A 27,557-nucleotide genomic window follows, 5' to 3' on the forward strand; every position below is an offset into this window, starting at 1 on the left:
AAGTGGAAACGTTTAGGATCAACAACGGCTCGGCCGCGAAGTGGTAGGCCACGCAAGCACACAGAACGGGACCGCCGAGTGGTGTAAATCTCATCGCCATTGGACTCTGGAGTGGTGGAAACGCGTTCTCTGGAGTGATTAATCGCGCTACACCATCTGGAAGTCCGACGGAAGAATCTGGGTTTGTCAGATTCCAGGAGAACGTTACCTGCCCCAATGCATAGTGCCAACTGTAATGTTTGGTGGAGGAGGAATAATGGTCTAGGGCTGTTTTTCATGGTTCGGGCTAGGCCCCTTATCTTATCTAGGCGATTCTGTGCTTCCATCTTTGTGGCAACAGTTATGGGAAGCTCCTTTCCTGTTTCAGCATGAAAATGCCCCCCAGTGCACAAAGCCAGGTCCAAACAGAAATGGTTTGTCCAGATCGGTGTGATAATATGAAAATGAATCCAACTAAATGAATCCAACTAAATGAATCCAACTAAATGAATCCAACTAAATGATTCACTCGATTCCAGATGATGTGTCTGATTAAGTTCTGATGCTGCAGGGTTTACAGGCCCTGCGTGTTATATCTCAACATAGCTCTCTGGGTGAGCTCCTGCGATTCTCTCTGCTGACTGTTCTGGATCTCTGGATGTAGTTCTGTTGGATGGGACCTGTGTGTGTTCCCCTGGATGCTACTGCAGCTTAACGGTCTCTCTGGGTAGACGGTTGGACTATCGGTTATCTTGGCCAAAGGCTGTGAAACCAAATACTAGCTCCAGGGTTCCCCAATAGTTTTGTCTATGCCATTTAATATTTTATTTTTTTAAATACTATTATAAAACTTCAGTTTAGATGATACAGACATGATGTCGTTATGCTCCTTATAGCTCTAAAATATGGAGTATTTCTATATGGGGTATTTCTATATGGAGTATTTCTATATGGGGTATTTCTATATGGGGTATTTCTATATGGAGTATTTCTATATGGAGTATTTCTATATGGAGTATTTCTATATGGAGTATTTCTATATGGGGTATTTCTATATGGAGTATTTCTATATGGAGTATTTCTATATGGGGTATTTCTATATGGGGTATTTCTATATGGGGTATTTCTATATGGGGTATTTCTATATGGGGTATTTCTATATGGAGTATTTCTATATGGGGTATTTCTATATGGAGTATTTCTATATGGACTATTTCTATATGGGGTATTTCTATATGGGGTATTTCTATATGGGGTATTTCTATATGGAGTATTTCTATATGGAGTATTTCTATATGGAGTATTTCTATATGGGGTATTTCTATATGGGGTATTTCTATATGGGGTATTTCTATATGGAGTATTTCTATATGGAGTATTTCTATATGGGGTATTTCTATATGGGGTATTTCTATATGGAGTATTTCTATATGGAGTATTTCTATATGGGGTATTTCTATATGGGGTATTTCTATATGGAGTATTTCTATATGGAGTATTTCTATATGGGGTATTTCTATATGGGGTATTTCTATATGGAGTATTTCTATATGGAGTATTTCTATATGGGGTATTTCTATATGGGGTATTTCTATATGGGGTATTTCTATATGGAGTATTTCTATATGGGGTATTTCTATATGGGGTATTTCTATATGGAGTATTTCTATATGGAGTATTTCTATATGGAGTATTTCTATATGGGGTATTTCTATATGGAGTATTTCTATATGGGGTATTTCTATATGGGGTATTTCTATATGGGGTATTTCTATATGGAGTATTTCTATATGGAGTATTTCTATATGGGGTATTTCTATATGGGGTATTTCTATATGGAGTATTTCTATATGGAGTATTTCTATATGGGGTATTTCTATATGGGGTATATCTATATGGAGTATTTCTATATGGGGTATATCTATATGGGGTATTTCTATATGGGGTATTTCTATATGGAGTATTTCTATATGGGGTATTTCTATATGGAGTATTTCTATATGGGGTATATCTATATGGGGTATTTCTATATGGGGTATTTCTATATGGAGTATTTCTATATGGGGTATATCTATATGGAATATGGAGTATTTCTATATGGGGTATTTCTATGGCAATTTTCTGAAAACTGACCTCAGGTTATTGGAGGGGATCTAGTCTGGATTAAACCTCATAGGAAGACAGTTTTATCATGTGGAGGTATCATTCAGGTCTCTGTTTAGTGTTTAATTAATTAATATGTTGTCTTTGACAGGAGAAAGACCACACTCTCACATCGGGAAGAGTCCATCAGGGGAACCAGACCCAGAGATGCCAAATCCAGCCAGACAACACCAATGCTCCCAGTGTGGAAAGCATTTTACCAAGTTACAGAACCTAAAACAGCATGAGAGGACACACAAAGGAGAAAAGCCTTTTCAATGCTTTCAGTGTGAAACAATATTTTCATGTTCACAGGATTTAAAAAAGCATGAGAGGACACACACAGGAGAAACGGCCTTCCAATGCTCCCAGTGTGGAAAGGGTTTTAACCGGTTAGGGAACCTGAAAGAACATACAATAATACACACAGGAAAGAAGCCTCACCACTGCTCCCAGTGTGGAAAGCGTTTTAACCGGTTAGGGAATCTGAAAAAGCATGAGAGAATACACTCTGGAGTGAAGCCTTACCAGTGTTCCTATTGTGGAAAGAATTTTACTCAGTTAGAGAACCTGAAGGAACATGAAAGGACACATACAGGGGAGAAACCCCACCATTGCTCTCAGTGTGGAAAGGCTTTTACCACGTCACGAAACCTTAAAGAGCATAAGACGAAACACACGGGAGAAAAGCCTTTCCACTGCTCTCTGTGTGGAAATAATTTTACCCATATAGGGAACCTGAAGAAACATGAGAGAATACACTCTGGAGATAAGCCATACCCCTGTTCCCACTGTGGAAGGAGTTTTAGGTGGTTAGGGACCTTAAAGCAACATGAGAGAATACACACGGGAGAGAAGCCTTTCCAATGTTCCCAGTGTGGAAAGAGTTTTACCCAGTTAGGTAACCTAAAAGTGCATGAGAGGACACACTCAGGAGAAAAGCCTTTCCAATGTTCCCAGTGTGGAAAGAGCTTTACTGTGTCAGAGAGCCTAAAAGAGCATAAGAGAATACACACAGGAGAAAAGCCCTACCAATGCTCCCACTGTGGAAAGAGTTTTAGGGGGTTAGGGAACCAGAAAAAACATGAGAGGACACACACAGGAGAAAATCCTTACTAATGTTCTCAATGTGGAAAGAGTTTTAAACCAGTTAAGCATCGGAAATCACATGAAATAAAACATTTAGGAGAGAAGCCTTTCCACTGCTCTCATTGTGTAAAGACATTTTAGTTCCAGGGCTATGATTTCCGCATATTTACAATTTCGGACATTTGGCCCATAGACTTGCCTGTAACTTGGAGAGGGTGGAGCTTTTGGTTCCGATCCCAGTTCTATCTCGTCTCTTAACACGTATGGATCCAGAACTTCATCCGTGGGGCGACGCACAATTGGCATAGCGTCGTCCGGGTTAGGGAGGGTTTGGCCGGTAGGGAGGGTTTGGCCGGTAGGGATATCCTTGTCTCAGTATGTAAAAAAAAAAAAAATGTAATAAAATGTATGCACTCTACTGTAAGTCGCTCTGGATAAGAGCGTCTGCTCTTGGCCGGTAGGGATATCCTTGTCTCAGTATGTAAAAATGTAATAAAAATGTATGCACTCTACTGTAAGTCGCTCTGGATAAGAGCGTCTGCTAAATGACTAAAATGTAAAATGTAAATGTAAGTGTTACCAACCCAGTATCTAACCCACGGATGTTATTGCACTCGCTTTGTCTAGGGGTCCTAAGCCTAGTTACATGGTCTGTAACCTGAATGAATGTATGCATTGATGTGAGATATCAGTTCATGGACCTAGGTGTTGAATTCCCGGGGAGCCTTACCTTGGTCCAGGGCCAGCTCTCTTGACCTCTTGGTCGGCCAGTCCAAGCGGACTATTATTTGTTTAGATGGTGACGAAACATAAATATGATGACCAAAATCATCATCGGCAAAGTCTTCACCACCATTAACCTCACATTACCATCATCGCCATGTTATGACAACCAAGGACAATGATAGCAGTTCCAGATCAGACTAGCCCACCTCCTCCTCTTCCCTGTATTCAAAGGGCCGTAAGGTTAAAGAAGTGTTTTCTACCAGTTGGTCTGGACAGTGGGAAGTCCATCCTGTCTGACTGTGCCCTTTACACCAGGGGTTCTTCAACCTTTTTCAGCCTGGGACCCTAATTAAAAATTCTGTGTTTTCCTGGGACCCCAAGCTTATAAAAAATATGCAACTATGTGTAAATATGTGTGTAAATATTGGTTCATTTCATTGCCCTTATGCCTAAAACAAATGCAATATAAACAAAAAACATACAACAATGAAATTAAATACCCATATAAAGCCTATTCATGTTTATTTAAAAAAGAAACTCTTACATATCTGTCTAGGTTGGACCTGTTGCTGTTAAAATACAATATATAATTTTAATTCTGAACTGGAATAAACTGATCAGATCACACAGATGTAGAACAGAACACACAGGCTCAGTTTTTGACAGTGTAACCCTAAGTAACAGTACAGATGAAAAATTATCAGGCCTGCTGTACATCTTACTGTAGAAATGATCAGGCCTGCTGTACATCTTACTGTAGAAATGATCAGGCCTGCTGTATATCTTACTGTAGAAATGATCAGGCCTGCTGTATATCTTACTGTAGAAATGATCAGGCCTGCTGTACATCTTACTGTAGAAATGATCAGGCCTGCTGTACATCTTACTGTAGAAATGATCTACATCTTACTGTAGAAATGATCAGGCCTACTGTACATCTTACTGTAGAAATGATCAGGCCTGCTGTACTTTTTACTGTAGAAATGATCAGGCCTGCTGTACTTCTTACTGTAGAAATGATCAGGCCTGCTGTACATCTTACTGTATAAATGATCATGCCTACTGTACATCTTACTGTAGAAATGATCAAGCCTGCTGTACATCTTACTGTAGAAAGTATTGTTGAATAAAAGTTGGAACTGTTTCTGTTAAAATACAATAACTATTTGTATTATTCTGAACTGGAATAAACTGATCAAACCACACAGGTTGAAGTTTTCAACAAGCCTGTCTATTCTGGACTCCGGTTTCGACAGAGCAACCCGGAACTCTGAGAGTGTGTTTGCATCAAAAAGCATCTTGCTTCAATCAGTTTATTCCAGTTCAGAATAAAAAGTATTACTTGTATTTTAAAAGCAACAGTTACAATCTAGATTTGTTTCCAACAGTAAGATGTACAGTTCTGATCATTTTTCATCTTCATCTGTACTGTTACTACGGTTGCACTATCAGTAGCTAGCTAGCTTGCTTGAGCTAACGTTAGCTATTAGCTGTGTACAAGGCCAGGGGATTGTTTGAAAGAGAAACTCACATCTACTACTATGAGAGATCCCTGTTTCCTGAAGCACTGTTTCCTGAAACCCTGTTTCCTGAAGCATTCTGCCCTGTTCTGAAAGAACTCCCTGGGTTCACCGTCATGCTCTGGATGTTTGGTCAGAACATGTCATTATATTAATTTGTTCGTTTTGAGAGACTCATCACTAAGCACTTCCCCGCACAAAACACATTGTGGGCGCTTCTCATTATTTCTCAAAGTTTGTGTGAAACCAAGAGAGAGTAAACTCATCGCTGTATTTGCGTTTCATGATGATTGAGCTCAGTCAGAACTTGTGGCTAGCTTGACACCATTTGATACAGCGGCGAGTGGGAATGACAAGTCAGTGTCTGACAGCGCATCATCTGCTGCTGAAAGACAGCGCTGCAGCGTGCGAGTCGCGGAGTGATCTTCAAGGAAAACAGCAGAAAAAAAAGATCAGGTTAACCGCGAAGAACACGGGCGTCTCCCTCTCGCGAAGCTGCCTAACAGAGCAGAGAGCGCTGCTAAGCATAGAGTGCAGATGCATTTGGCCAAATCAATTCCAGTAATCAATTAAATAATTATAAATGTACTCTGACACGTTGCGACCAACCATTAACATGTCCGCGACCCACTTTGGGCATGACCCATACTTTAAGAAAGGCTGCTTTACACAATGAGATAAACATCCCTGAAACGACACTACTGACATCTTACCTTATTCTTTAGGTTGGCGCTTCCAAAACTCGGATCTGGAGACCCCAAGGGGTGCATATTTCGTTTTTGTTTTTTTACTTCATTACACAGCCGATTCAAATAAAAAAAAGCTTGATAATGACTTAAATTCAGTACTGGCTTAACTGTTTAACAGTTTAGCCTGTTCAACCTCTTTTTCGTATCGTCTGAGATCCCCAAAGATTGGAAAGCTGCAGCGGTCATCCCCCTCTTCAAACGGGAGAAACTCTAGACCCAAACTGTTATAGACCTATCCATCCTGCCCTCCCTTTCTAAAATCTTCGAAAGCCAAGTTAAAAACAGATCACCGACCATTTTGAATTCCGCCGTACCTTCTCCACTATGCAATCTGGTTTCAGAGCTGGTCATGGGTGCACCTCAGCCACGCTAAAGCTACTAAACGATATCATAACCGCCATCGATAAAATACAGTACTGTGCAGCCGTCTTCATCGACCTGGCCAAGGCTTTCGACTCTGTCAATCACCACATTCTTATCGGCAGACTCAATAGCCTTGGTTTCTCAAATGACTGCCTTGCCTGGTTCACCAACTACTTCTCTGACAGAGTTCAGTGTGTCAAATCGGAGGGCCTGTTGTCCGGGCCTCTGGCAGTCTCTATCGGGGTGCCACAGGGTTCAATTCTCGGGCTGACTCTTTTCTCTGTATATATCAATGATGTCGCTCTAGCTGCTGGTGATTCTCTGATCCACCTCTACGCAGATGACACCATTCTGTATACATCTGGCCCTTCTTTGGACACTGTGTAAACAAACCTCCAAAATACAGCACTGAAGCAGAGAACATCAAAAATAATCATTAAAAATAATTGGGGAATCATCCAAAGTGATACGCTACTACGCCAAGTCTTTCCTGAACCACCAGTCATAAGCTTTAAGAGATGTCCTACCCTAAATGACAAATTAGTCCACAGTTATCTTCCGGGTGACTCAAAAAACTTGGCTTGACCACAAACCCAAGGGCTCTTTTAAATGTTACCAGTGCAACCATTGCAGTAATATTGCACAGAAAAAGTATTTTGTTGACACAGCTTCTAAAATGGAGTATTACCTCAAGCATTTTATTAACTGCAAAACCACTCATGTCATCTATAGACTGGAATGTCCACAGTGCAAGGTGTTCTACATTGGACGGACAAAGAGACGCCTTCAAGATCGCTTGGCGGAACACAAGTACGCCATACGGGTAGGCAATGAAGACTACCCCATGGCAAGGCACTACAAGTCCTTACACCATGGTAACCCTGCCTCCCTACAAGCTATGGGTATTGATCATGTTCCGGCCTCTATTAGAAAAGGGGACCGTCTTAAACAGTTAAACCAAAGGGAAAGTTTTGGGATTTACAAACTACAGGCCACTAAGTACCCTGGTTTAAATGAAGATATGGATTTCTCACCCTTCCTGTAGGGTCGTGATGGGTCCATTTGCTGTCATCTAGTGGACATTTTGCTCAATTGCCCTCTAGCTATGTTTGGACTGTTGTTCATGTTTTGCTGTGGTCTGGAGTACTGTGGAATATATTGCTTTCTTGTTCTGGACACTTCTCCCAGTCATGGTTAGGGTTGGAACTGCCTCTCTGGGTGTTCTGATGCTTCTAGCTTGGAGTTGTATGCTCATGATAACATAGCTACAGTATTTCACCTTTTCATGTGTATATTATTGCTTACTAGGTGTGTCCAATTTGGTAACCACTCCCTCTTCTAATTAGGGCTAATTGGAAAAGCCTTTCAAAAGAGGACATTGTATTCTCCTTTTTCTGTACTCCCTGACGAAGGCCATGCAGCCGAAACGCGTCGGTTTTTAAACAACTTTGTTTCTATTGAACATGCCATACTAATAAAGGCATTTTAATTAATTATATGAAGAGTGCCTTGGTCCTCCTTTCTTTTTGAAAACCTCCAAACGAGCTTCAATGCCGTACAACACTTCTTCCGTGGCCTCCAACTGCTTTTAAATGCTCGTAAAACTAAATACATGCTCTTCAACCGATTGCTACCCGCAACCGCACGCCCGACTAGCATCACTACTCTGGACGGTTCTGACTTAGAATACGTGGACAACTGCAAATACCTAGGTGTCTGGTTAGACTGTAAACTCTCCTCCCAGACTCACATTAAGCAAAATTAAATCTAGAATCGGCTTCCTATTTCACAACAAAGCCTCCTTCACTCATGCTGCCAAACATACCCTCGTAACACTGACTATCCTACCGATCCTTGACTTCGGCGATGTCATTTACAAAATATCCTCCAACACTCTACTCAGCAAACTGGATGTAGTCTATCACAGTGCCACCCGTTTTGTCACCAAAGGCCCATATACTACCCACTGCGACCTGTATGATCTCGTTGGCTGGCCCTCGCTTCATAATTGTTGCCAAACCCACTGGCTCCAGGTCATCTATAAGTCTTTGCTAGGTAAATCCCCGCCTTATCTCAGCTCACTGGTCACCATAGCAACACCCACCCGTTGTACGTGCTCCAGCAGGTATATTTCACTGGTCATCCCCAAAGCCAACACCTCCTTTTCCCCCTTTTCCTTCCAGTTCAATCAATCAATCAAATGTATTTATAAAGCCCTTCTTACATCAGCTGATATATCAAAGTGCTGTACAGAAACCCAGCCTAAAACCCCAAACAGCAAGCAATGCAGGTGTAGAAGCACGGTGGCTTGGAAAAACTCAATAGGAAGGCCAGAACCTAGGAAGAAACCTAGAGAGGAACCAGGCTATGAGGGGTGGCCAGTCCTCTTCTGGCTGTGCCGGGTGGAGATTATAACAGAACATGGCCAAGATGTTCAAATGTTCATAGATGTCCAGCAGGGTCAAATAATAATAATCACAGTGGTTGTCGAGGGTGAAACAAGTCAGCACCTCAGGAGTAAATATCAGTTGGCTTTTCATAGCCAATCATTCAGAGTATCTCTACTGCTCCTGCTGTCTCTAGAGAGTTGAAAACAGCAGATCTGGGACAGGTAGCACGTCCGGTGAACGTTCCAGTTCTCTGCTGCCTAGTGACTGGAATGAATTGCAAAAATCACTGAAGCTGGAGACTTATATCTCCCTCTCTAACTGTAAGCATCAGTTGTCAGAGCAGCTTACTGGTCACTGTACCTGTACACAGCCCATCTGTAAATAGCCCACCAACTACCTCATCCCCATACTGTTATTTATTTTTTGCTCCTTTGCAGCCCAGTATCTCTACTTGCATATCATCATCTGCACATCTATCACATCTATCACTCCAGTGTTAATGCTAAATTGTAATTATTATTATTTTGCCTATTTATTGCCTAACCTCCCTAATCTTACTACATTTGCACACACTGTACATAGATTTTTCTATTGTGTTATTGACTGTAGGTTTGTTTATCCCATGTGTAACTCTGTGTTGTTGTTTTTGTCGCACTGCTTTGCTTTATCTTGGCCAGGTTGCAGTTGTAAAGGAGAACTTGTTCTCAACTGGCCTACCTGGTTAAATAAAGGTGAGAAAAAAATATATATAAATAAAAAACATCACTACCAAATAAAAAATAAATAAAAAATATGACGTTGCGAAATATTTTATTGTGGGTAGTTTAGAAGAAATAAGTTAATAAATATTTAATAACGCAAAAACAACTGTTTGTACTTATAGGTAACCAGATCGTGACTACAACTCAGTTACTAAGTCTTTAACCACACTGTGCTGTTACACTGGTGAGTAAAAACTCATGCATCCTAACGTTATCCTTTAACTGAAAATAAAATGTACATTTTACTCAACTGCGTTACCCACTCCAGTCAGCAAAAAGCAATGTGGGGCTTTAAGGCAACGCTGCTAGTGTGACGTATAATCTAGTGGACGGAACGCTTCTTTCAACAGCAGCAACAGTTCGTCAGCCACCTCGGTAGCTTGCTAGACAAAATAGACGAACCAATAAAGCTCTTTAGACGCTTTCGTGTATATTGGGAACTGTGTTCTAAACACACTTCTGTCGTCTTGTTAGTTATCCGATTTACTTTCATATTTGCGTTGTTGCTGTTATAAGCTAGCTGGCTGGTTAAGTTAGCATTAGCCTAGCTAGCTAAAATCCCCGACCATGAGTTCACTAAGCTACTCTCCTCCTGCCAAAGAAGAGGAGGTCTGCTGGACGGAGAAAGAGGGTATGTGGCTGAACATTGCCATAAAAGAGGAGAAGGGAGAGGAGGATGTCACTATACAAAAACAAGTAGAGGGTGAGGCTGTTACCGTGAAAGAAGAAGAGAAAGACGTTACAGTGAAAGAAGAGGAAGACTCGTTCAGAGTGAAAGAGGAAGAGGATGTTACAGTAAAAGAAGAGGAGGATGCAGTTTTTGGAATGAAAGAGGAGGAGGCTGAGATGACTGTCACATCGAAAATGGAGGAGGAAGAAGAAGAGGAGGAAACTGGATATCTGGGACCGGTTTCCCAAAGGCATCTTAAGGCATCCAATGGTTCTAATGATGAACTTAGCCATAAGGTGCTTTTGAGAAACAAGGCCCCGATTAACACTCGTAAGTACTGTCTTAAAAACAGAGGCACAAATTCTGCAGTTGTTTGACTGATGTGTGGTGTTAAAGAGGAAATCTGCAGTTGCTACATCCATCATTTGACTTTTAAATGATTTATATATAACCGTTGATTCTTGAAGATTATAAACTGTGTGGTTCCAGCCCTGAATGCTGATAGCCATGGTATATCAGACCGTATACAACACGGGTATGGCAAAACATTCGTTTTTACTGTTCTAATTATGTTGGTAACCTGTTTATAATAGCAATAAGGCACCTCGGGGGTTTGTTGTAAATGGCCAATATACCACACACCCTCGTACCTTATTGCTTAAATAAAACACATGCTTATTACACATGTCTCATGAGCTTAGTTCAACTGTCGTAACCCATCAGAACCCCAAATAGGCATTTTATTTTGTCCAATGTTTAGAAACAATGTAAACCAACACTGTATAGCCTCAACATGGTTAACACCATAATGTTGATATCATGGATGGTCAGGCCTTGCATCCGTAGGTTTGTCTATGAATTTGAGAGAAGTTACATTTCTTCAGCCCCATCCATCATCGTATTACCAAAACAGTGGTGGAATGACAGATTTGTTATTGTTTGAACTGCAGATTGGTTGGTTGATTGATTGTGGCTTTTTTTGTTTACTTCTACAGGATCAGTGTCTCTAAATCTGGACAGTTGCTGCACTGACGGTAAATAATCTACTTACATTCAGTCATCTTGATTTGTCATCCTGAGGGTCTTGTTTTGTTTGATCAAATCCATGTGTATATCCTAACCGTTCCATGTTGTATATCAAATCCATGTTTATATCCTAATCGTTCCATGTTGTATACAGCGTTTGATCAAATCCATGTTTATATCCTAACCGTTCCACGTTGTATACAGCATTTTGATCAAATCCATGTTTATATCCTAACCGATCCATCTTGTATACAGCATTTGATCAAATCCATGTGTATATCCTAACCGTTCCACGTTGTATACAGCATTTTGATCAAATCCATGTTTATATCCTAACCGATCCATCTTGTATACAGCATTTGATCAAATCCATGTGTATATCCTAACCGTTCCACGTTGTATACAGCATTTTGATCAAATCCATGTTTATATCCTAACCGATCCATCTTGTATACAGCATTTGATCAAATCCATGTGTATATCCTAACCGTTCCACGTTGTATACAGCATTTTGATCAAATCCATGTTTATATCCTAACCGATCCATCTTGTATACAGCATTTGATCAAATCCATGTGTATATCCTAACCGTTCCACGTTGTATACAGCATTTTGATCAAATCCATGTTTATATCCTAACCGATCCATCTTGTATACAGCATTTGATCAAATCCATGTGTATATCCTAACCGTTCCACGTTGTATACAGCATTTGATCAAATCCATGTTTATATCCTAACCGTTCCATGTTGTATACAGCGCTTTGCATGAATTCCAACTATTTGAACTTGCAATTTATGAAATCTAATCTGCAACACGTTGTTTAACCCGGTCAAGTTCGGTTCCTGTCCTCAGACACTCTAGAAGACAACCAAACTTGTTTCATCATTCTACATTACGTATTGGCTACGCAACACGTCAATTATACCATGAAGGTCAACCACCATTACGCACCAATGAGACGAGCAGTGTTCACTTGATTGACAGTGTCTTGGTCCAATGACCACCTATCGTTTTGAAACCTGGCTAGATAGCCAATGAGCTGGGCTTTCCAGCAGTATGTGAACGCCGTTTGTAGGACAAACAGCCATCATGCCAGAGCTGTGCGCAACAGAGTTCATTCTCTGGTGAAAGGAAACAGGACGCACTGTAGTTTATGTTACGCAGCGGTTCGTTCTCTTCTTCAAACTTTTCTCAAAACTGAAAAAGTAAAACATGACTACTAAGAGTGTAAAAACGAAATCTCAGTCCAAGTATACACATTTTGATGATATTATTGCAGAAATGGACTGGGAGAGTGACACAGAAGGAATGGATGAGGACTCTGTGAGTGACCACAGTTATGATTCCAGCGCGGAAGAAATGTTTTTGGAAGGAAAAGATCCACTTTTAGATCAGTAAGTAAAACACGTTTTTGCTTCTCATGCTAATGCAGTTGTTTAAATGGTTGCATATTAATTTCAGATATTTTTTATTTGATTTATATATATTTATATACACAGAGTACCAGTCAAAAGTTTGGACACACCTACTCATTCAAGGGTTTTTCTGCATTTGTATTATTTTCTACATTGTAGAAAAATTGTGAAGACATCAATACTATGAAATAACACATATGGAAGTATGTAGTAACCCCCCCAAAAAAGTGTTAAACAAAACAAAATAAATTTCATATTTGAGATTCTTCAAAGTAGCCACCTTTTGAATGGATGAGAGCTTTGCACACTCTTGGCATTCTCTCAACCAGCTTCATGAGGTAGTCACCTGGAATGCATTTCAATTAACAGGTGTACCTTGTTCAACCTTGTTGAGGTATACACATAGGCTATGCTAATACATTGTATGTTATGTTGGCTGTGACATGCCGTGGCTTTTTGACTGTCTTATTGATCCCCATATTTCATTATAGTGATTGTGTTCCTTATACTCTATATAATATATATGTTTATACATATGTGTATTTGATGTATTGATGCAGGGCTCACCCGTAATGTATTGATGCAGAGCTCACCCGTATTGTATTGATGCAGAGCTCACCCGTAATCTATTGATGCAGAGCTCACCCGTAATGTATTGATGCAGGGCTCACCCGTAATCTATTGATGCAGAGCTCACCCGTAATGTATTGATGCAGGGCTCACCCGTAATGTATTGATACAGGGCTCACCCGTAATGTATTGATACAGGGCTCACCCGTAATCTATTGATGCAGCGCTCACCCGTAATGTATTGATGCAGAGCTCACCCGTAATGTATTGATGCAGGGCTCACCCGTAATGTATTGATGCAGGGCTCACCCGTAATGTATTGATGCAGGGCTCACCCGTAATGTATTGATACAGGGCTCACCCGTAATGTATTGATGCAGAGCTCACCCGTAATGTATTGATGCAGAGCTCACCCGTAATGTATTGATGCAGAGCTCACCCGTAATCTATTGATGCAGGGCTCACCCGTAATGTATTGATGCAGGGCTCACCCGTAATGTATTGATGCAGAGCTCACCCGTAATGTATTGATGCAGGGCTCACCCGTAATGTATTGATGCAGGGCTCACCCGTAATGTATTGATGCAGGGCTCACCCGTAATGTATTGATACAGGGCTCACCCGTAATGTATTGATGCAGAGCTCACCCGTAATGTATTGATGCAGAGCTCACCCGTAATGTATTGATGCAGAGCTCACCCGTAATGTATTGATGCAGGGCTCACCCGTAATGTATTGATGCAGGGCTCACCCGTAATGTATTGATGCAGGGCTCACCTCTACTAAAATCTACTCAAATAAAGGTTAAATAAAATAACAGTAAACTTCAGATCTAACAATTTGTAAGTCGCTCTGGATAAGAGCGTCTGCTAAATGACTTAAATGTAATGTAAATGTAACTGAATGTTTTTTTTAATCCTCAATAGTGGTAGAGACTCTGACTCTGATGACCGCTGGGTGCCACTCCAAAGAGACCACAGTCCTCCATCCCCTACTCATTCAAACGTAGGAACTGGTTCCTCCAGTATGATCCCTGCTGCTGCTACTGCTGCCTCTGGCTCCACACCCACCCTGGCCCGGCCATCTAGAGGTGTGAAGAAGTCAGCCCAGAAGCGGAGGAGGGCCAGTGAACCAGCGGCAACTACCACCGAGGCAGAGGACCGTTGGCACACTGTGCTAGAAGATGATGTGGAGCCACTTCCACCAACATTTAGACCGAAAAGGCAGCCAGGACCTCAGTTGGACAAGACTGTAAAGTACAGCCCCCTTCATCTTTTCCAGATGTTTTTCTCCTTGTCAGTTCTTGATTCGCTGGTGTCTAACACCAACAAGTATGGGGCTAAGAAACAAGTAGGCAAGAAAGAGGCATGGAAGCCCGTTTCCATCCAAGACCTGTACTGTTACATCTCACTGGTTATTTACATGGGGCTGATGAAGTTGAAAACCCTGAAGAGCTACTGGAGAACGTCAACACTCTACCAACTGCCTTTCCCCACTACTGTCATGTCTTGTAAAAGGTTTCTGGCTATCTCACGGGCGCTTCATATCAGTGACCCACAAGTTGATGAGGACAATGACAAGAAGAGAGGCACAGCAAGCTTTGATAGGCTCTGCAAAATCAAACCTCTCTACCCCAGCATGGTTGAGGCCTGCAAGACCCATTTTCAGCCCAACCAGAACCTGTACATAGATGAGAGGATGGTAGCCTCAAAGGCTAGAATTGGCCGGAAACATTATATGCGTAACAAGCCAACAAAATGGGCTTACAAGCTGTTTGTTTTGGCCGATTCTGTGTGTGCCTACACTTGGAATTGTTTTGTTTATGAGGGGAAATCCATATCAGACACCGGTAAGGGACTTAGTTATGATTCCGTTATGGAATTATTGGATTTTCAACTGCTGGGGACGGGCTACAAACTGTTTATGGACAACTTTTACACAAGCCCTACCCTTTTCACAGGAAGCTGCATGTGTGGGCTTGTGGCACCATTCGTGGCACCATTCGTGGCACCATTCGTGTGGCACCATTCGTCCCAACAGAGTGGGTTTTCCCAAAACAAAAGTAAACGACATGCCTAAGCGGGCTGATAGGGGTACCATGCGATGGATTCGTAAAGATGACCTGCTCTTTGTAAAGTGGATGGATACCAGACATGTGGTCATGTGCTCCAGTATCCACAAATCGTACAGTGGCGATCACGTCAGGCGTGTGAAGAACGCTAATGGTGCACGGACCACTAAAAATGTCCCCATTCCTGCTGCTGTGAAGGATTACAACAAGAGCATGGGAGGTGTGGACCTGTCAGACGCTCTGATAGGCTACAACAATGTTCTCCACAAGACAATGAAATGGTACAGGACTTTGTTTTATCATTTCATCAACATTGCTGTGGTGAATGCATTCATCCTTCATAAGGAAATGGCTAAGAGCTGTGGACAGACCCCCATGACACAGCTAGCCTTCAGAGAGCTGCTCATCCAGGAGCTTGCTGGCTACGGCACAAAGTCCACTGCAGCACCTTCTGTCCGCTCTACATCTGTCCCCTCTACTCCTGTCGCCAGTGGTGTTCACCTGCCAAAATACATCACTGCAGACCTGAATGTGCCTCTGGGTAAAAAGAGCACAGCAGGGAGGCGTCGTTGTGTTCTGTGTCACAAGAAATCTCCCATCACCTGCTCTACTTGTTCTGTTACCCTCTGCTTCACAGCAGAAAGAGACTGCTATGGGACTTGGCATCAGCAGCACAATCTGGTGTAGAGGTGTTACCCTCTGCTTCACAGCAGAAAGAGACTGCTATGGGACTTGTCATCAGCAGCACAATCTGGTGTAGAGGTGTTACCCTCTGCTTCACAGCAGAAAGAGACTGCTATGGGACTTGGCATCAGAAGCACAATCTGGTGTAGAGGTGTTACCCTCTGCTTCACAGCAGAAAGAGACTGCTATGGGACTTGGCATCAGCAGCACAATCTGGTGTAGAGGTTTAATTGTAAATAAATGTTTTAAAAAATCACTTTGTGTGTGGTTTGCCTCAAGTCCTCAATTGGCAGCTTCATTAAATAGTACCCGCCAAAACACAAGTCTCAACGTCAACAGTGAAGAGGCGTCTCCGGGATGCTGGCCATCTAGCCAGAGTTGCAAAGAAAAAGCCATATCTCAGACTGGCCAATAAAAATAAAAGATTAAGATGGGCAAAAGAACACAGACACTGGACAGAGGAACTCTGCCTAGAAGGCCAGCATTCCAGAGCTAATAAATGTACCGTCAGAGCAAATATTTTTCATAGTTTTATTACATTTGTTTTGTGAATTTCATTTTTTACTTTAGTTTATTTCTTAAGTATTTTCTTAACTCTATTTTCTTAAAACTGCATTGTTGGTTAATTGCTTGTAAGTAAGCATTTCACAGTAAGGTCTACACCTGTTTGTATTCGGCGCATTTAATAAATATACTTTGATTTGATTTAGCTATCCAGCCTGATAATACCAGTAATGGTGCACAAACTACATGCTGATTTAGGTGTACAACAGTATCTTCTAAATCAAAGAGGAATACGAGAAGCAAGAATATGTTAACTACAGGAAGTAGCTAAGAGAAAATATGTAGCCAAAGATTAAACGGTGCTTTAGGAAACACTTATCAACACTTTGGTTCCTACCCTTTCAGAATACAGTTGGAAGTCGGAGGTTTACATTCACCTTAGCCAAATACATTTAAACTCAGTTTTTCACAATTCCTGACATTTAATCCTAGTAAAATTCCCTGTCTTAGGTCAGTTAGGATCACCACCAGGAAATGCAGAAGTTGATGATAATGCAGAACATTATTTTAGGTTGAAGTTGAGTTGAACAGTATAAAACAATCAGAATGGAGAAAGACCCATTGAAATCTCTTAGTGTTTGCCACCCCAGGGTCACACTACTACTCATAAAGAACATTTAGATTTTAGAATGTATGTGTTGTCACCCCAGGGTCACAATACTACTCATAAAGAACATTTAGAATTTAGAATGTATGTGTTGTCACCCCAGGGTCACAATACTACTCATAAAGAACATTTAGAATGTAGAATGTATGTGTTGTCACCCCAGGGTCACAATACTACTCATAAAGAACATTTGGAATTTAGAATGTATGTGTTGTCACCCCAGGGTCACAATACTACTCATAAAGAACATTTAGAATGTATGTGTTGTCACCCCAGGGTCACACTACTACTCATAAAGAACATTTAGATTTTAGAATGTATGTGTTGTCACCCCAGGGTCACAATACTACTCATAAAGAACATTTAGAATGTAGAATGTATGTGTTGTCACCCCAGGGTCACACACTACTCATAAAGAACATTTAGAATGTAGAATGTATGTGTTGTCACCACAGGGTCACAATACTACTCATAAAGAACATTTAGAATGTAGAATGTATGTGTTGTCACCACAGGGTCACAATACTACTCATAAAGAACATTTAGAGTGGATGTGTTGTCACCCCAGGGTCACAATACTACTCATAAAGAACATTTAGAATGGATGTGTTGTCACCCCAGGGTCACAATACTACTCATAAAGAACATTTAGAATTTAGAATGTATGTGTTGTCACCCCAGGGTCACAATACTACTCATAAAGAACATTTAGAATTTAGAATGTATGTGGGTCACACTACTACTCATAAAGAACATTTAGGATTTAGAATGTATGTGTTGTCACCCCAGGGTCACAATACTACTCATAAAGAACATTTAGAATTTTTATTATTCAAAAACCATGTTTTTGTTTTCTACGGTGCTATGATATTTTGGCCATTTTGCCCGACTTGGGATTTGGTTCAGAATGCTCTGTGTGAGGCCGTCTTTTGAACCTCTCTGGAGTCTGTGGATCTGAAGATCCTCTCCTATAAAATCTCCTTGCTTGTGGCTTTGTCCTCAGGTAAATGTGCTGGGGACCTCCACGTGTTATTCATTCACCCTTCCTGTACTCAGTTCGCCTCGGGCGTCTCTTAAGGTGACATTTTCGTCCAAATGCGGCGTTTGCCCACGAAAGTCAAGGCTAAATCAAATCACACATTTTATTGGTCACTTACCCGTGTTTAGTAGATGTTATTGCGGGTGTAGCGAAATGCTTGTGCTTACAGTTTCAACAGTCCATTAATATCTAAAAGTAATATCTAACAATTACACAACATATACCCAATACACTCATCTAGTAAAGGAATGGAATTAAGAATATAAAAATATATGGATGAGCAATGTCAGAGAGGCATAGAATAAGATAGTAGAATAGGACAGAATACAGTAAAGGGTATATCCGTATATCAGCTTGAGGGCCGTCGTGGTATCAGTTTGAGGGCCGTCGTGGTATCAGCTTGAGGGCCGTCGTGGTATCAGTTTGAGGGCCGTTGTGGTATCAGTTTGAGGGCCGTCGTGGTATCAGTTTGAGGGCCGTCGTGGTATCAGCTTGAGGGCCGTCGTGGTATCAGCTTGAGGGCCGTCGTGGTATCAGTTTGAGGGCCGTCGTGGTATCAGCTTGAGGGCCGTCGAGGTATCAGCTTGAGGGCCGTCGTGGTATCAGCTTGAGGGCCGTCGTGGTATCAGTTTGAGGGCCGTCGTGGTATCAGCTTGAGGGCCGTCGTGGTATCAGCTTGAGGGCCGTCGTGGTATCAGTTTGAGGGCCGTCGTGGTATCAGTTTGAGGGCCGTCGTGGTATCAGCTTGAGGGCCGTCGTGGTATCAGTTTGAGGGCCGTCGTGGTATCAGTTTGAGGGCCGTCGTGGTATCAGTTTGAGGGCCGTCGTGGTATCAGCTTGAGGGCCGTCGTGGTATCAGTTTGAGGGCCGTCGTGGTATCAGTTTGAGGGCCGTCGTGGTATCAGTTTGAGGGCCGTCGTGGTATCAGCTTGAGGGCCGTCGTGGTATCAGCTTGAGGGCCGTCGTGGTATCAGCTTGAGGGCCGTCGTGGTATCAGCTTGAGGGCCGTCGTGGTATCAGCTTGAGGGCCGTCGTGGTATCAGTTTGAGGGCCGTCGTGGTATCAGCTTGAGGGCCGTCGTGGTATCAGCTTGAGGGCCGTCGTGGTATCAGCTTGAGGGCCGTCGTGGTATCAGCTTGAGGGCCGTCGTGGTATCAGCTTGAGGGCCGTCGTGGTATCAGCTTGAGGGCCGTCGTGGTATCAGTTTGAGGGCCGTCGTGGTATCAGTTTGAGGGCCGTCGTGGTATCAGCTTGAGGGCCGTCGTGGTATCAGTTTGAGGGCCGTCGTGGTATCAGTTTGAGGGCCGTCGTGGTATCAGCTTGAGGGCCGTCGTGGTATCAGTTTGAGGGCCGTCGTGGTATCAGTTTGAGGGCCGTTGTGGTATCAGTTTGAGGGCCGTTGTGGTATCAGTTTGAGGGCCGTCGTGGTATCAGTTTGAGGGCCGTCGTGGTATCAGCTTGAGGGCCGTCGTGGTATCAGCTTGAGGGCCGTCGTGGTATCAGCTTGAGGGCCGTCGTGGTATCAGCTTGAGGGCCGTCGTGGTATCAGCTTGAGGGCCGTCGTGGTATCAGCTTGAGGGCCGTCGTGGTATCAGCTTGAGGGCCGTCGTGGTATCAGTTTGAGGGCCGTCGTGGTATCAGTTTGAGGGCCGTCGTGGTATCAGTTTGAGGGCCGTCGTGGTATCAGTTTGAGGGCCGTCGTGGTATCAGCTTGAGGGCCGTCGTGGTATCAGTTTGAGGGCCGTCGTGGTATCAGCTTGAGGGCCGTCGTGGTATCAGCTTGAGGGCCGTCGTGGTATCAGTTTGAGGGCCGTCGTGGTATCAGTTTGAGGGCCGTCGTGGTATCAGCTTGAGGGCCGTCGTGGTATCAGCTTGAGGGCCGTCGTGGTATCAGTTTGAGGGCCGTCGTGGTATCAGTTTGAGGGCCGTCGTGGTATCAGTTTGAGGGCCGTCGTGGTATCAGTTTGAGGGCCGTCGTGGTATCAGTTTGAGGGCCGTCGTGGTATCAGTTTGAGGGCCGTCGTGGTATCAGTTTGAGGGCCGTCGTGGTATCAGTTTGAGGGCCGTCGTGGTATCAGCTTGAGGGCCGTCGTGGTATCAGCTTGAGGGCCGTCGTGGTATCAGCTTGAGGGCCGTCGTGGTATCAGCTTGAGGGCCGTCGTGGTATCAGCTTGAGGGCCGTCGTGGTATCAGCTTGAGGGCCGTCGTGGTATCAGTTTGAGGGCCGTCGTGGTATCAGTTTGAGGGCCGTCGTGGTATCAGTTTGAGGGCCGTCGTGGTATCAGCTTGAGGGCCGTCGTGGTATCAGTTTGAGGGCCGTCGTGGTATCAGTTTGAGGGCCGTCGTGGTATCAGCTTGAGGGCCGTCGTGGTATCAGTTTGAGGGCCGTCGTGGTATCAGTTTGAGGGCCGTCGAGGTATCAGCTTGAGGGCCGTCGTGGTATCAGTTTGAGGGCCGTCGAGGTATCAGTTTGAGGGCCGTCGTGGTATCAGCTTGAGGGCCGTCGAGGTATCAGCTTGAGGGCCGTCGAGGTATCAGCTTGAGGGCCGTCGAGGTATCAGCTTGAGGGCCGTCGAGGTATCAGTTTGAGGGGGGATATACACGGCCGTGGCTGTAACCAATGAAATTCTCTCGGCAGATAATACGGTCGGCATTTGATTGTGTCCTTAGCTTTTGAACAAATTCCCCTTTTGCCTCTTTTTTAAATGTTATGAAATATTTTTGGGGGGCTTCTGAAGCGCAACAGAGGTTACATGCCCTGTGTCCGATCAGAGCTTTTCGAACCCGCGATATCCGGTTATGTGACTAGCTTTTTTGTAGCGTCTCTGCCACTGGCATATAGCAGCAAGGGGTAACGTTACCTAGTGGTGTACGCGCTGTGGCGTACAGCAGGTCAGCCACCAGGGGGAGACTCGTCGAGGCCTGGTGACAGACGGGGTATACATCACGAGGCGATGGCTCCATCTGCTGGACGTGTCAGGTTTCGACGGGCGCTCCGGCCAGGACTAATTGGGGAGGTGGTGAGTAATCAAGGGCTGATTGCTCACCAGCTGTACAAGCCCCATAAAGATGCCATAAGGGCAGCACACAAAGGAGGACTGGGGGAAGTGAGGTGACTTCCGTGTAGTTGGAGACGGTTACCCGAGCTAAGACGAGGGAGTTGAGTTCGTGTGCCCGACAGGATACAGCAAGACCCGGAGCCCAGAAGACGGTATCCCGGAGAGGGTCTCATGGGGGAGACCTATCCTTTTCTTTTGATTTATTATTTAATAAACACCCTTGAAACCGCGCTAATCATACTCTGTCCATGTCTGATCTGTGTAAATGTCTTGACCAAACCCCCTGGTCTGCCACTGCGCCCACTACTCCACCAGAGATGTGGCAGCGTCTTGACCAAACCCCCTGGTCTGCCACTGCGCCCACTCAACCAGACATTTGGCAGCGTCTTGACCAAACCCCCTGGTCTGCCACTGCGCCCACTACTCCACCAGAGATGTGGCAGCGTCTTGACCAAACCCCCTGGTCTGACACTGTGCCCACTCCACCAGAGATGTGGCAGCGTCTTGACCAAACCCCCTGGTCTGCCACTGCGCCCACTCAACCAGACATTTGGCAGCGTCTTGACCAAACCCCCTGGTCTGCCACTGCCCCCACTCCACCAGATATGTGGCAGCGTCTTGACCAAACCCCCTGGTCTGCCACTGCGCCCACTACTCCACCAGAGATGTGGCAGCGTCTTGACCAAACCCCCTGGTCTGCCACTGCGCCCACTACTCCACCAGAGATGTGGCAGCGTCTTGACCAAACCCCCTGGTCTGACACTGTGCCCACTCCACCAGAGATGTGGCAGCGTCTTGACCAAACCCCCTGGTCTGCCACTGCGCCCACTCAACCAGACATTTGGCAGCGTCTTGACCAAACCCCCTGGTCTGCCACTGCGCCCACTCCACCAGAGATGTGGCAGCGTCTTGACCAAACCCCCTGGTCTGCCACTGTGCCCACTCCACCAGAGATGTGGCAGCGTCTTGGGCAATAAGGTTTGACGGTATGAGATATTTGTGCTGCGGTGAGTTGGGCGTCACAACCCATTCGTGTGAGGTTTTATTACTTAGCTGTGCTTACAGCTGGGAAAGGGGAAAGTCACTAGGCAGCGCGCCATGTGCGCAATACCCACAATGTCGCATCTTGCGGGGCCGTTTCATTTAGTGTCCGTTGGGGTTGGCTTGGGATGGGATTCTATTCCCCCATAGTATGTTGTACCGATGTTGACTGACTGAAACGGAACGTAATGTCATGACTTTAACGACTTTTCCCTGAAGGTGGGAAACAAGGAACAACACCTTTTTGGCCTCGCACCGCCCGTTTCTGGGCTCAATCAAGAGTGATATTTAATTGAAGGAATGAATCCGAGCCTCACACTTATCTCTGGTAGAAGGCTGGACAGCCAGCCAGTCGCAGATTTAATAGTATGTTGTTTCCCTCCTTCAGGGAACAGTAGTTATAGTCATAATGTTACGCTTGTCATATGATGAACTTCAACTTAAATAAGGGATCTTGCTGTCGGACAGTTTTTTGTATTCAGATCTCTGAAATGCTCTCTAACTACGTAACATTTTGTGTCTCCTTATGTTACGCTGGGAAAACAGTTTTCATGGGCACAGAAATCTGAAATAATTTCAGAGTTTGAAAAATTCAATGGTTGAGAAGTTGGTGGAAAAAATACTAAGTTGTCCTACTTGAGTAAAAGTATAGATATCTTAATAGAAAGTTACTCAAGTAAAACCGAAAGTCACCCAGTAAAATATTACTTGAGTTAAAGTCTAGAAGTATTTTGGTTTTAAATATACTTAAGTATAAAAAGTAATTAGAGTTGCTAAAATATACTTACTTATCAAAAGTAAAAATCATTTCAAACTCTTTATATCAAGCAAACCCGACGGCACAATTGTATTTATTTTATTTTTGTATTGACGGATTGCCAGGGGCACACTCCAACACTCAGACATAATTTACAAATGAAGCATGTTATGTTAAGTGAGTCCGCCAGATCAGAGGCAGTAGGGATCACCATGGATGTTCTCTGTTTAGTGAGTCAGATCAGAGGCAGTAGGGATCACCATGGATGTTCTCTGTTTAGTGAGTCCTCCAGATCAGAGGCAGTAGGGATCACCATGGATGTTCTCTGTTTAGTGAGTCCTTCAGATCAGAGGCAGTAGGGATCACCATGGACGTTCTCTTGATAAGTGTGTGAATTGGACCATTTTCCTTTCAAGATTTAACAAGTACTTGAACATTTCTTTAGGAATGTAGTGAAGTAAAAGTATAAGTTGGAAAAAATATAAATAGTAAAGTACAGATACCCCAAAAACCTACTTTAGTAGTACTAGTAGTACTAAAGTATTTTTACTTAAATACATTACACCACTGCAAATGACAACCTGCACGCGATGCAATAGCCAAAGTGCGGGGAAAACATTGTTCAGAAGGAATGTCTGGAATATCTATCAGGGAACAGTACTGTTCTCCACATTGGATCCAATATCCCGAACAAATGTATGTTCATAAGATTTACAGTAGGGTCTAGTCTGATTGATTTACAGTAGGGTCTAGTCTGATTGATTTACAGTAGGGTCTAGTCTGATTGATTTACAGTAGGGTCTAGTCTGATTGATTTACAGTAGGGTCTAGTCTGATTGATTTACAGTAGGGTCTAGTCTGATTGATTTACAGTAGGTGTAGTCTGATTGATTTACAGTAGGTGTAGTCTGATTGATTTACAGTAGGGTCTAGTCTGATTGATTTACAGTAGGTGTAGTCTGATTGATTTACAGTAGGGTCTAGTCTCATTGATTTACAGTAGGGTCTAGTCTGATTGATTTACAGTAGGGTCTAGTCTGATTGATTTACAGTAGAGTCTGATTGATTTACAGTAGGGTCTAGTCTGATTGATTTACAGTAGGTTCTAGTCTGATTGATTTACAGTAGGGTCTAGTCTGATTGATTTACAGTAGAGTCTGATTGATTTACAGTAGGGTCTGATTGATTTACAGTAGGTGTAGTCTGATTGATTTACAGTAGAGTCTGATTGATTTACAGTAGGTCTAGCCTGATTGATTTACAGTAGGGTCTGATTGATTTTACAGTAGGGTCTGATTGATTTACAGTAGGGTCTGATTGATTTACAGTAGTCTGATTGATTTACAGTAGGGCCTGTTTGATTTACAGTAGGGTCTAGTCTGATTGATTTACATTAGGTCTTGTCTGATTGATTTACAGTAGGTTCTAGTCTGATTGATTTACAGTAGGGTCTGATTGATTTACAGTAGGGTCTGATTGATTTACAGTAGGGTCTGATTGATTTACAGTAGAGTCTGATTGATTTACAGTAGGGTCTCAATAGATCTAACAGAAAGCATCCAGGTAATGTGGTAAGGTTTTATGTGTTTCTGTGTGTCAGTTTGGACACAGAGATACTTTCCACATAATGTGTAGAGAACTGTTCCTTGATGGACAGGCTATTGTACAACACACAGAGGGGCCTGTATTGGAGGGGCCTGTATTGGAGGGGCCTGTATTGGAGGGGCCTATATTGGAGGGGCCTGTATTGGAGGGGCCTGTATTGGAGGGGCCTGTATTGGAGGGGCCTATATTGGAGGGGCCTGTATTGGAGGGGCCTATATTGGAGGGGCCTGTATTGGAGGGGCCTATATTGGTGACCAAGAGTCGTCTGGCACACTGCTTAGTGTTTCAGCAACTTTAATAACTTATTTATAGCGTAGAACCATCCACTTTACTACTAATATAAAAAAAACAAGACAGAATATGGATATTGTTGCTCACTTGACTGTTTTATTAAGACTATTTTCAAATACATTTATAAAACCATTTAAACATTCATTACAGTTGTAAGTTGTTGTACAACATCATGGGCATCACATTTCAGCTCAAATAAACTGTAGATTTCTACTTAACCATCTGTCTGACTTTGTTGTTCACACAGGAGAGAGACGTGACTATTGTGGATCCTCTGGGGAGCCTCAACAACATCATGAAGCTGACGAGGCAGAGAAGAGTCTCTCCACATCAGAACGTTTCAAACACCAGCAGAGACCCAGAGGGAAGAAACCTCACCACTGCTCTGACTGTGGGAAGAGTTACTCAAGATCAGATTCACTTAAAGTACACCAGAGAATTCACACTGGAGAAAAAACGAATAGCTGTGATCAATGTGGGAAGAGTTTTACTACATCTAGCCAGCTGACTATACACCAGAGAAAACACACAGGAGAGAAACCTTACCATTGCTCTGACTGTGGAAAGAGTTTTGCTGTCTCAGGATATTTACAATCACACCAGAGAACACACACAGGAGAGAAGCCGTATAGCTGTCATCAATGTGGGAAGAGTTTTGCTCACTCAAACACACTGACATCACACTTGAGAATACACACCGGAGAGAAATCTCACAGCTGCTCTCATTGTGGGAAGAGATGCACATCTTTAGCAACCCTTAAAATACACCAGAGAATCCATACAGGAGAGAAACCTTATAGCTGCGCTGACTGTGGGAAGTGTTTTGGTTTGTCAGGACATTTAAAATTACACCAGAGAACACACACAGGAGATAAACCTTATAGGTGTGATCAATGTGGGAAGAGATTTAGTCACTCAGGCGGCCGGATAGTACATCAGAGAATCCATACAGGAGAGAAACCTTATAGCTGTGATCAATGTGGGAAGAGATTTGTTACATCTAATAGTCGTAATATACACCAGAGAACACACACAGGAGAGAAACCTTACCACTGCTCCGACTGCGGAAAGAGTTTTGTTTCGACAGGACATTTAAAAGTACACCAGACAACACACACAGGAGAGAAGCCTTATAGCTGTGATCAATGTGGGAAGAGTTTTGTTACATCTGGCAGCCTAAAAAGACACCAGAGAACACACACAGGAGAGAAGCCTTATAGCTGTGATCAATGTGGGAAGAGTTTTGTTACATCTAGCTGTTGTACTATACACCAAAGAACACACACAGGAGAGAAACCTTATCACTGCGCTGACTGTGGAAAGAGTTTTGTTTCATCAGGATGTTTAAAATCACACCAGAGAACACACACAGGAGAGAAGTGGCATAGCTGCGATCAATGTGACAAGAGATACTCTGATAGAAGATCTCTGATTAAACATCAGAAAATTCATACATGAAGGAGTTTTCAATGAAATAATGTCACAATGTAGAATGTTTAACATTGTAGTATGAGTATTTTAATTAATAATGTCACAATGTTGAACCCTAAACGTTTTCCCCCTTTTCTATTGATTTCAGCGTGATATTAGCCTCATCAGGGGAAAAATCCAGGCTCTGAATTAACAAAAAGTACTATTTAACATTAACAAAAAGTCATTGACAAATAAAGTGTTGCGTTACACTTACGTTGGCAACCCACTTAAATCAAAATGCATCACTTAAAACTGTAGCTGGCTGTTTTCTACTAATTGTCCTCTAACCAGTGATGTACACGTTATTCCCAGATTCCATGTGTTTTTTTTTAACTGTTCTAACCGTACGTGCAATCTCATCTCCCCCCTCTCGCGCAATTGATTTCATATCGATATGAGGGATGACAAATAATTGTTGCGTTTCTCTTCGGTTTGAGGACCCCTACATGTAAATGCATCACTCCAAAATGTAGCCGACTGTCTTCTGCAGGTTGTCCTCTAACCAGTGAGGTAAAAGATATCGCCCATTTACATGTGATTTTTTAGTTGTGTTAGTTTCAACATCACGTACAACCTGATTTCCCCCCTAATCATTATCAGTGATTTATTGCCAGTTGTTAGAACAGTGTTTTTGGTGCTTGTGCAGTTTAGAAGGTGCTCGTTTACATTTTTTTTTTAAGTATTATGATTACTATTATGTTTGTGTCGATAGTACATTTTATGTTTAGGTTGTCAATATATCACAAACTGCTTCTTCATATTGGTTATTGATTTGGACACGTTAAAACTGTTTTGACATTGGGCTCCTCCCACCTAGCAAAATGACATTGAAAAGACAAGAAGACTATGCCCGAGGTCCAAACTACGTTCGGGTTTTGTTTGAAAGTTGAAAAGATGTATTTTTCAGGTCCTTGTTTCAACGACTTGAAAACAACTTAATTCAAACGTACTTGCAGCCTATAC

At 43.0% G+C, this 27,557-nt stretch overlaps 1 protein-coding gene and 1 pseudogene across 3 annotated transcripts; both read left to right on the top strand.

Annotated features, from left to right (window-relative positions):
* Window positions 1-4,707, top strand: part of LOC139546942 (zinc finger protein 135-like) — a 5,979-nt pseudogene extending 1,272 nt beyond the window's left edge.
* Window positions 4,708-10,030: 5,323 nt separating this feature from the next.
* LOC139546691 (zinc finger protein ZFP2-like) lies at window positions 10,031-26,923 on the top strand. Of its 3 annotated transcripts, XM_071355372.1 has the most exons (4): window positions 10,037-10,719; window positions 11,385-11,423; window positions 12,698-12,812; window positions 14,330-16,814. In XM_071355372.1, exons 1-4 carry the CDS (start codon window positions 10,287-10,289, stop codon window positions 15,480-15,482), a joined length of 1,740 nt encoding a protein of 579 aa, XP_071211473.1. In that variant the 5' UTR covers window positions 10,037-10,286; the 3' UTR covers window positions 15,483-16,814. The 3 variants fall into 3 exon arrangements, with proteins under 3 accessions (XP_071211483.1, XP_071211473.1, XP_071211491.1); XM_071355382.1 differs by lacking the exons at window positions 12,698-12,812; window positions 14,330-16,814 and adding an exon at window positions 25,369-26,923 and having other exon boundaries at window positions 10,031-10,719; XM_071355390.1 differs by lacking the exon at window positions 12,698-12,812 and having other exon boundaries at window positions 10,671-10,719; window positions 14,330-16,813.
* Window positions 26,924-27,557: the final 634 nt, after the last annotated feature.

Source organism: Salvelinus alpinus, chromosome 2 (genome assembly GCF_045679555.1).
Source record: "Salvelinus alpinus chromosome 2, SLU_Salpinus.1, whole genome shotgun sequence".
In the NCBI taxonomy this organism is placed as follows: domain Eukaryota; kingdom Metazoa; phylum Chordata; class Actinopteri; order Salmoniformes; family Salmonidae; genus Salvelinus; species Salvelinus alpinus.

What these genes read in the sequence shown, in the direction of transcription:
- LOC139546691 (XM_071355372.1), top strand. Translation starts at nt 10,287, where the DNA reads ATGAGTTCACTAAGCTACTCTCCTCCTGCCAAAGAAGAGGAGGTCTGC. An exon ending in GGACAGTTGCTGCACTGACG is followed by an intron (nt 11,424 to 12,697) that starts GTAAATAATCTA and finishes ATATTATTGCAG; the next exon opens with AAATGGACTGGGAGAGTGAC. An exon ending in AAAGATCCACTTTTAGATCA is followed by an intron (nt 12,813 to 14,329) that starts GTAAGTAAAACA and finishes AATCCTCAATAG; the next exon opens with TGGTAGAGACTCTGACTCTG.